We start from the raw sequence: 10,140 nt of genomic DNA, 5'->3' as shown, positions 1-10,140 counted from the left end.
TCTCCTTGCCGCTCTCCCCCAGGACGTGCCCCGCGGCCGCCATGGCGGAGCAGGAGAGCCTGGAGTTCGGCAAAGCCGACTTCGTGCTGATGGACGCGGTGACCATGCCCGAGTTCATGGCCAACCTGCGGCTGCGGTGAGTGCGGGGCGGGGGGTTATCCCGGGGGGTTGAGGGTCAGGGGGGTGAAGCCGCTCCTGAGGGCACCGTGGATTTTTCCGTGGAATGGGAGAGCCGGGTGGGTGCGCAGGGAGCGCCGAGCCTTGCTCTGTCATCGCCCTGCAAACTTGCCCCGTGCCCCCCTCTCCACACCCACCTGCCTCGTGGAATCGGGGAATGGTTTAGGGGCGAAGGGACTTTGAGGACTTTGCTTTTAAACACTGTGTTGTCGATCTTCCTCTATATCCCAGAGTTTGGGTGGGAAGGAGCCTCAAAGTCCTCCCGTTCCACGCTCTGCCGTGGGCAGGGATGCCTTCCAGTATCCCAGCCTGGCCTTGGACACCTCCAGGGATGGGGCAGCCACAGCTTCCCCGGACAACCTGCCCCACTCCCCTCTCCAAGGTTTCTCACCTGTGCTGACGCCCCGTAAAGTTACTTTGAAAAAAAACACAAACCCGACCAAACAAAAAAGAGCAATAAAAGTCTCCAAGTCCAAGGTTGCTCCATCCTGGACTCGTGAGTTAACATTTCCTTATCTTTATGGTTTTATTTCCCCTGTGGATGCGATGGGTGCTGGGAAGATCCACGTTTTTCCTGGGAAGTGCAGCCAAATCCTGGGCAGCGCTGGCAGGGCACGGCCCGGGGGGACCCCAAGGCTGCCTTTCACTTTCCGCTATAAAACATTCATGGCAGCTGTTCCCGAGATAAACTCTCGTGCCCCTGCTTGTGCAAGGATTTGAGGATTGCCAGAGGGAAGAGTTGGGGGAGGAAAACGTGATTTACTGGCTGTGTCCCCCCCCGGCTTCACTGCCTGCTCCTCGGAATCTGGGGATGGTTGGAATCAGCGACCTGTGGGGTCCGTGTGGTTGTTGGACACACCTGAGAGTGGCTTTGGCAGTACCCAAGGGAGGAGAGGGGGTTTAAACTCCCTCAGCAGGCTTAAAACTACTGAGGAAGGAGGAAAATTAAGGACAATTGTGATGAAATCTGCAGGTTGCCCGCTGAGTGCTGTGGGGAATCTTCGTGCCCCACGGATGGACCCCCCTGTCCTGCAGGGTCAGGGCTCTCATCCTGTGAGGTGTAAGAACACCCAGAATACTTCATGCTGGTTTTCTTTCGTACTTGGGATTTCTGTTTGGGCAGAGAGGTGCTTAAACACCACGAAAAACGCAGCGAAGAGTGTTGAGCTTTGAACGTGAGGCAGTGTCAGATTTAAATTCGTTTTGCAGTTCCTCCAGAAGTGTAAATCTGTTGTTGGTTTGGGCACTCTGTGGCATTCTAATAGTATTAGAAAGGGCTCCTGCTAATTTCCTATAATTAGCAGGAACCTTGCGTGTCACAGTTTGTTCCTGGGGTTTTGTTCTTTGGTTAATGTGTAATTCTCAGATGTACATTGTCATTTCCACTACAGTGAAGGATTGGAAGTGGATTGTTTGATAGCTGAAAAATCAACACAGGACGTTGGTTGCCTTAAGGAGGCAAATTAATCAATTGAGAGGCGCCTTGCAGGGGCAGACTTGGCTAATTTTGGATGAAAGGATGAGTAGAACAAGAGAACAGGCCGGTGGTTCTGGATCCTGATGCGTAACTTGATTTATTTTTTTTTTTTCTCTGTGCTGTTGCTGATTGTGCCTGAGGGTGTTGTCAGGACATCTCTGCTGTGTCTGATACACCCCTTAACTCCAGGGCCTCGGTCCCAGGAACTCAAACCCACTCAAAGCCAGGCTTGTTCCTCTGACCCCAGTTCAGACTGATGCTCGCTGGGCTCAAGGCTTGTCTGCACTGGGACATTAGGGAAAGCTTATCGAAATTCCCCCCAAGTGTGGCTTTTTGGGGAAGCTGCTGTGCTCTGCCCAGCGTCGGGTGCTGCTGATGATGTGGTGGCCCCTGGGCTGCCCACCCAGCCCCTCTGCTGGGGTTCTGCAGCGCTCAGGCTGCTCTGGTGTCACTGCTCTGCAGAGGGCAATTAACTCTTGCTGCTGCCACACCTGGGATGGTGTCAGAGCCCAGAGCCTGCCCTGCTCCAGGGGTGGGTGTCAGCTGTGCCCACGAGTGCCCTTTGTGCCGGTCACGAGCTGAGCAGAGCGATGGATGTGGTGCTGCTGCTTCACCGTCTGGTTCCAGGGGCGGGTTTGCTCCCTCTGCTCTTGGAGGGGCTCCACCCTTTTCCATAAATCCAGCTTTCTGCCAGAGCTATTTTTGTTCGGGGTCAGTGGCTGACCCCAGACGGGCTGTGCTGGATTCAGTTCCCAAGTGAGCCCAGCTGTGGGTGGAACGGAGCTCATACCAGTTTCGGTGCACACGAGGATATTTCCCCCGGGGATGTGTCTCCAGTGGGAAGAAGGAGGAATGGTGAAGCTGCACTTTTCCTTGGTGTGACGTTTGAATTTGGGGGTGCTGGGTGAGCCTGTCTGGGCAGAGGGGTGGATGCAATGGGACTCCACTGCCTCAATTTCCCAGCCCCTGCGCTCGTGCCCGAGTTATTTGTAGGTGTGAGTGGTGATTCAGCAGGGATAGGGCAGTGTCAGTGCTTTTTCATGGCCATGCCTTAACAACTGCTTAATGAACTGGCTCTTTCACTGGACGCTCAGAACGTTACAGTTTATCGTAAATAAAACTCACCCCGGCCTTGAATTCCGTAGTTCTCAGTCCCAGCGTCTGGTTTTGATCCTTAGTCATCAGAATAATTAAAAAAAAAATAAATTATGAAAGCAGGACTATGGGAACAGTTAGTGTGGACTCAGTAGCTTTGTTTCTTTGGAGAAACCTCCAGAGCTTTACCAGACAATTGTTTCCTGGAGGGCCTGTAAATCAGAATTGTTACAAGCAGCCGAATTTGAGCAGTTTGTGCATCAGCACTTGCCTTCAGACTCACCTCTGGGGGCAGGTGCTCTGCTGCAGGAGGAGCTGGCATTTCAGTGCCAGTCAGAGGCTGTCATGTTAATTAAAAGGCTCCTCAAAACAGGGAATCTTTTCCATGTCCAGCAGCTCTCAGGTCTCTCAGTGGCAGCCAAGTATTTCTCTGTGCTCTGTAAGCAACATCCTGCTTTGGAATTGCTAAAACTCCTCATTTCTGTGGCTTTGACTCGACAGGACTGAGACTGTTCCACAGCAGGTGGAGCAGGGTGGTGCTTGTGCAGCGTTGGAGGGGCTGGAGCTGCTCAGCTCTTGCAGAAATTGTGCTGGGGATGGAATTGGATGGGACCTGTGGGTAAATCCAGCATCCCTAAATCCCAGCTGAGGGCTCTGAAAGGCAGGGGGAAAGCAGACAATTATTATTGCAGCATCAGGGGAGCGTTTTGGGGCAGTGTCTTTGTGTTCCCACGTCTGCCTCGTGAGCAGGTGCCACCTGACTCATCTTCTCCTGATTTCCAGCGAGTTGCTGGTTTTTCATCAGCACCCTGATGATGTGCAGATGCCCTCCTGGGAACACAACAGATCCGTGTCACCGTTAGGAAAGGACTCAAGGATGCGTGAAAGGAAGGCAGTGAGAGCACCTGGTGATCTGTAATGGTTGTAAAATAATTTTGGGTTGTTTTTCCCTGTTTTTTTTTTTTTTTTTAACTACTTGCAGCATGAAACCCCCTGGGGAGGGCTGCAGTTGCTGCTCAGGTGGTTCCTGGTCATCCCAGCCCACCTGAGCCTGAGGACGTGGTGCAAAGAGCTGTGGTTTGATAGTCCTTGCACTTGTCTCCCTGCACACGTGGTGATTTCTGGCCTCTTCCAGCAGCACGTCATAAAAACGCAGCTAAAAAGGTGGTTTTTCTCCTGTTCCTCAAGTATTTTATAGCACAAACCCCCAGCATTTTCAAATTAATCATAGAAACACAGGACGTGCTGAGCTGGAAGGGATCCATCAGGATCACAGAGTCCAACACCTGGCCCTGCACAGGACACCCCAACAGATCTGAATTCCTATTTACTGCAGACACTTTTGAAAAGACTGATAATATTTTTTATGATTTTTTTTTTTTTTTATGATCTTTGGCATCAGGAACCTGTCCTGAAGATCTGGTTCTCCTCTGAGAACGTCCTGTGAGTGTTTGCTGGGCTGGGGACGTGGGCTGGAGCCCTAGAAAAAGGAGTTACAGCAAACGTTGAAACAGGGAGCTGAGCTTTAAAAATGGAAGTTGTGCTGGCAGAGGTTTGGCTTCACCTGAGGTGGTGAACTGGATTTAATCCCAGCAGAGGAAATACTGTGTGAAAGCCTGGTTGCATTTGTGCTCATGCTAATGAAATATTCACGCTTCGTAAACGAGCTTTTCGTGCCTCTAAGTCATTTTGATTCCCTCATTTTAAATAGTTATGAATGTTTTAATTGCTTGTGCGGTGTGGAATTAAAGAGCTGCTGGGAAGAGTCTGTTTTTTCCCCCCTCCAGGGAGAGGGGACCTGCCTCTGTGGGTGCTGCAGGACACTCCTTGGGCCAGTGGAGTCTCATCAGCTCTTCCTGGCTGCTTCTGAGCTGCTCAGCTCGCAGGGAGCCGCCTCGTGTCAGGATTTGGAATGAATGGAATGAAAAATTCCCCCTGGTCCGTCAAAATTCGACTTACGAGCTTGGCTGGGGCCCAGCTCGGCCTTCAGGGATGGAAGAGGCCCATTGATCTCACTTGAAAAGCAAATCCCAACTGGACAAGCAGCACAGGGAGGCTCCAGAACAGCTTCCCAACTCCAGGGGGTGATTCCTGACAGCATTCCCATGATCCAAGCTTTGAATGAGGTGATGGCCAGCCTGGGGTTGGTTTTGCCTCTCTGTGTGTGCTGAGTTGATGCAGTTGCAGTGGATCTTCTGCCCCCCCTGCCTGGTAAAGCCTCCTCAGATGGGAGTTTTACAGGAGGCTTTTTGTAGCAGGTGGGTGGGGTTGGTGGCTCCCAATTTTTGCACAGGGGTGTTGAGTACTAGATGAGCTCGGATTTATGAATGGGATCACAGTCTTTCAGGGGGCCCTGCACTTCCAAACTCTCCCCCTGCTGGTCCTGCCTCCCAGCTGAGGCTGAGCTGTGTTTCTGCTCCTTGTCAGAGCACAGATAACAAGGTTTTATTGTAGCTGGGAAGGGACATTCGTGCCCCAGAAGCAGCTCAAAAGGAGACCCCCCTTATTGCATCATTTTAAAATAAGCTGGTGTTTCCTGCTGTTTGCACAGAGCATATCTGCAAACAGTCAGCTGGTAGTTTAGGAATTCCTCAGCAGCCTTTTTCACAGAGTCAGTGATGTTGGAAAAGACCTCCAAGACCATCCAGCCCACCCTGTGCCCCATCCCCACCTTGTCCCCCAGCCCAGAGCACTGAGTGCCATGGCCAGGCCTGCCTTGGACACCTCCAGGGCTGGGCACTCCAAACCTCCCTGGGCAGCCCCTGCCAGTGTTTAATCACCTTTCCCAGAGAGAAATTCCTGCTGATGTCCAACCTGCCCCTCCCCTGGCCCAGCTGGAGGCCGTTCCCTCTCCTCCTGTCCCTGTTCCCTGTTCTGATTTTTGACTCCCACCCCTGTGAGGTGGCTGGTGTAACCTGCATTGTCTTAACCAAAGTAATTTATCATCTCCTCCAGCTCAAGGTTGACTTTAAAATCTGCCAAACTCCTACAGTAAACATTAGCTAATGTTTCCAATGGGTCTCGTGGTCTCCTTTAGTCAAGAGTCCTTTATATTGAGTTCTGTTCCAAAATCTGCCTCTTCAGGTGTCTTTGCTGACCTTCCACTCACCAACCCCTTTTGCATTTCTTTGACTCCTTGCATTTCTTCTGGGCTGGACAAGCTTTTACTCTCCCTGAACGTTTCCCCTTTAGTAATATTTACTGGAATTCCTTTAGCGATGCAGATCCCTCTCAGTATTTGGCTGTTACATCATCCCTCTCCCTTCTGCATCCCTGGGTCATCTTTTTATGGAATGGAGACATCCTGAGGGGTGGGAGAAGGACACAGATGCCTGCACACAGGTTTGCCTGGAAGCGTGAAACGAGGGGGCTGTGGTGGCAAATGCTCATTTCCAGCTCTCTGAAGCAGCAATATAATTTGTAAAGAAGGTTTTGATTCCTTTCAGGGCTTTTTTGGTTGGATCTGATGAGGTGTCAGCTCCCACTGCTGCTGTCATGTGTTGATGTTTGTGTCTGTTTGGCCAGGAGGAGAAGTAGGTGTTCCTTGGGGTGCTTTCATGTGCCAAAAGATTTGGCTGTGAGACTCTTCTGTCTTTGGGAGTCAAAAGGGGGCATTAGATGGACTTAACTTGTTTGAAAATACCTTTTAAATTCACATCTAAGCTAAGTGTGTTCTTGAGATAAGCGGTGTCTTTTGTCAGGAATGAGGTTTTTCTGGTTGTTGCAGAGTTTTCCTCTCCCTGCCCCCGTGGGAGCAACACCCAGAGCAGTTCCTTTGGGTGATGGTTTAGTTGGACAGCAGACCCTGTCCTGTGCAGATACAGCCCAGCTGAGGTGGGGGAAGAGGGATGTCATGTAAAGTTGTTGATGACAAGCCAGAGGACCCAACCCTGCCATCACTGATGGTCCTGCAGTGCTCAGCTTCTCAGGCTCACCGGCAGAACTGTGATTAATGCTGGGGCACCACAAGCCTGTTGGTGCTCTGGCTCCTGACACCCCTGCCCAGCGTTCCCCCCTTGCTGCTGACGTGCCCTCAGCTCCCCCAACTGCAGAGGAGTCCTCTCAGATCTCGGTGCTGATGTCTCCAGCCTTGCCCCCCTGGAATTCCCTTGGTCTGGAGTGAGGGAGCTCTTCTGGACAGCTCCCCTGTTCCACCAGCACCGTCTGACTTGGTCCTCTCTGGGCCCTGGCACTCAAAGCCAGGTGTTGTTGTTTCCCCTGTGGTGTGTCAGGCCCAATCTGAGCCACACACAGAGCCCAGTCCTGCCCTGATTTTTGTGCTCATTCCTTGTCCTGTGCCTTGACAAACCGCCCCCCTTTCCCACAGAGCTTGGTCAGAGTTATCTGCAGGGGTTGGGTTTGCTCTCAGTTTTATCTCCTTCACCCATCTCCTTGCCTCCCTCCTGTTCCACCTCGGGGACAAAGCTTATCTCCCACCAGTGTTTATCAGTTCCTCCCTCAGCACCAATCTGTACCATGTCTATCTGAGAACCTCCTGACCAGCATTCCCTGCTTTTCCCTGGATTGCTCCCTTTGGCATGGAAGGAACTCCATCTAAATTTCAGCACAGACCCCCTCCTCCCGTGTGTGACTGATGGAGCCCACCCAGGCTGTGCCACGGGAGGAGCTTTGGTGTGCTGTGACCCTGCTTATCCTGTTCATCTGCTCAGGCAGGTTGCTGGCTCCGCTCTGGATCTGTTGGAGTTGGTGTTCCAGGGTCTGGACAGAGCCTGGCCCGATGTTATCCTGGCTGAGGTGGTTCAGGTGGAAAGTAATCTGATGACATCATCTTCACCTGCTCCTGTTTAAGGTTGATGTGAAGGTAATTTGGGGAGCCTGAAGGCTCGTTCCATCTTCCTGGGAAATAAAAGCTGGAGATTATTGGCAGGACTCAGCAATATGTGGGGTATGAGGTGCTGCAGGGGCTGAACATGGCAGTTCAGGGTGGTGGGGCCGAGTCCATCTCCAAACACGGTGTTCATGTCTGTACCTTTGCCCTTGTCCCTGCACACGCAGTCCTGCACCTTTATTCACATCAAGCCAACTCGAGCTGTGTTTCACTGGGAAGCCTCTTTGTTCTGGTGAGGTTTTCAGTCCCTTTCTGATGTAGAGCAGGTGTTGCTGCTCCTCAGGTGAACTGTGCCCTGAAGCACCATCTGAAGCTTTCTGTCTGGCTTTTCCCAGACCCATCAGTGCCTTCAGCACTGCCCTGGGTTTTATTTGTGGTGCCCAGGACAAGCTCCCAGTAAGGAAACTCAAGCAATTTGCTGCCTCCTCCTGCCCAGGGAGCCAAACGAAAAATTCCCTTTCCCGCTGTAGGACCAGCCCGGCTTCCTTTGGGGAAAGCCCCTCCTGACAACCCCAGTGGGTGTGAAAACCTTCCCACCACAAGGAACCCTTCGCTGCAGGCATCGCCCAGGTGTTTACACTAAAACTGCTGCTATTCAAATTGCTCGAGTGCAGCTAAATCGGTTATTTTGTTTACAAGGGGGAACGATAAAGGAAACTTCACCTTCAAAGGAAAGCTTGAAGGCCTCTCTTTCCCCTGCACTGTTTAGAAAGCGACTGGATGTGGATTTATGAACTTCCCAGGCTGGAAACGGCGGCGCCTTCCACTCCTCCTTAAAACCAGCTTCGTGAGCTGTTCCTTGAGCCTGGGTGTGAGGACCTGGGAGGGAATGAAAACAGGCTCAGAGAGCTGTAAATAAAATTCAGGCCCCCCCCCAAAAAAAAATCCCAGGGCGCTCCTGAGCTCCAGAGTCCCCAAATGAATTGCCTCTGGCTCCCTGCAGAGAATATCCTCTCCTGTTTGCCTCTCAAACCCTTGGAAAGGCACTTTGCTGCTTTTCCTTGTGCTTGCAGGGACAGAACTACCCCGGAATTCTCCTGAAGCTGGATGTAAACACCTCCCTGGAACAGTAGCTGTTAAACTGAGTTGAAAAGTGCTTAGCAATGACAAAAAAATGTTATTTCCGAAAGGATCTCTGTAGCACTGAGGGTTTTTTAGTTTTTTGGTGTGGGTTTTTTTTTTTTTTTTTTGCAAATGAAAGTCCAAATTTACCACAAAAATGTCCCTGTAACCTCCTATAATTCAAAACATATTCCTTGTTTTCCAAAGCACAGGCAAATTACCAGGGAGCAGTTCTAAAATAAGACTGAGGTTGGATGGATGACTTTGTGGACAGTGCTGCCTGATAATAAATGTTTCCTTTTTGAGTCCTGCCTGTGTTGCAGTCAGAAAACTTTGCTTTATATGGTCTGGGTGCTGACCTGTTTCAGGTGAGGAGGACACGAAGCCTCAGCACGGAAAAAGGAGTTTATTCCTCTCCCTTTCCCCCCCCCCATAAATGCAACATTTATGTCTCCAGCAAAACAAACAATGGGAATCTTGTCTTTGCTTGTCCTTAACTTTGTTTTTTGGGCCGTGCTGCCACATCCTGGCCTTCAAGGATGCAGACATTCCTGGGCTAGACATCTCCAGCCTCTGGCAGCTGCTGCTCTGGCTCTGTCTTGGTTAGAGAGGCAACTTAAACCCCTCTGAGGAGGTGCCAAGGAAAAGTCGAGCCGTGTAAAGCTTTTTAAACCTGGGGGCTGGACCGGAGAGGAAACACAAGGAAAGCTGAACGATTTTGAAATTATTGGGGAATATTTGGCTTAATATTTTCCGATCAGTTGATAGAAAACGTGTTTTCCATTAAGGACCTCGAGTTTCGGAGACTTAAAGTTTGGGGGGGGGGTTTGCTTATTAATGTCAGGATGAGTCTTGTTTTTTAAGCAGCACATCTTGGCCTCCTGGTTCCGTTTTGGGAGCTGCCACCCCATTCCTGTGAGCAGTTGGAGGGGTGGCAGTGCCACGGTAGGGAGAAGTTTGGAAGCCCAGAGGACACCGTGGTGGACACCCCTCTTTTGAAAGATGCCACGAGCGTCGTCCCCGTCACGCAGGGAACGAGCAGCGATGGGAACTGCAGGTTTTCATTCGCCTCCAGTATTTTTTTAGTGATGGTTTCATTGATTTTTTTTTTTTTTTTTCCCCTCCCCTGCTTTTCTGGGTCGTTGATCCCCTCGTGGAGGAGCCAAGGTGGCACCTGCTGCTCCCTGTGTGAACAATTAGAGCGGGTCCTTTGGAGCAGGAACATCTTCCCTGGCCATCACTCCGAGGGGATGATGATGTTTGGGGGCTCTGCTCGACTTTAGGGGCCAACTCTTGTCAGTCTTCTCCCAGGAATCCTTCTCCACAGGATTAACTGGCCCTTCAGCTGCTTTGCTGAGTGCAGTGAGCAGCCCCTGTGCAAATAAACAGCCAGAGGTGGTTTCTTTCCCTTGTCTGGGTTTTTTCTTGTTTAGCCTGGGAGCAGCAAACCTCTCCTGTTGCAAACTCTGCAGCTGAATCG

The 10,140-nt window shown here is 51.2% G+C and overlaps 1 protein-coding gene across 1 annotated transcript in view; it reads left to right on the top strand.

The window, feature by feature from the left end:
* The first annotated feature begins 21 nt into the window (after positions 1–21).
* The window catches only part of MYO1D (myosin ID), a 64,923-nt gene continuing 54,804 nt past the window's right edge, over positions 22–10,140 (top strand). The window contains exon 1 of the mRNA XM_027904957.1: positions 22–136. Coding sequence (XP_027760758.1) covers positions 42–136 — 95 coding nt within the window. The 5' untranslated portion in view covers positions 22–41. The remainder of the gene's footprint in view (positions 137–10,140) is intronic.

This window comes from Empidonax traillii, unplaced genomic scaffold (assembly GCF_003031625.1).
Source record: "Empidonax traillii isolate 1590-97213 ecotype Southwest subspecies unplaced genomic scaffold, ASM303162v1 scaffold1106:size208277, whole genome shotgun sequence".
NCBI classification, from domain to species: Eukaryota; Metazoa; Chordata; class Aves; order Passeriformes; family Tyrannidae; genus Empidonax; species Empidonax traillii.
Note: the sequence above shows the minus strand (reverse complement) of the source record. Positions and strands in the feature narration are given on the sequence as shown.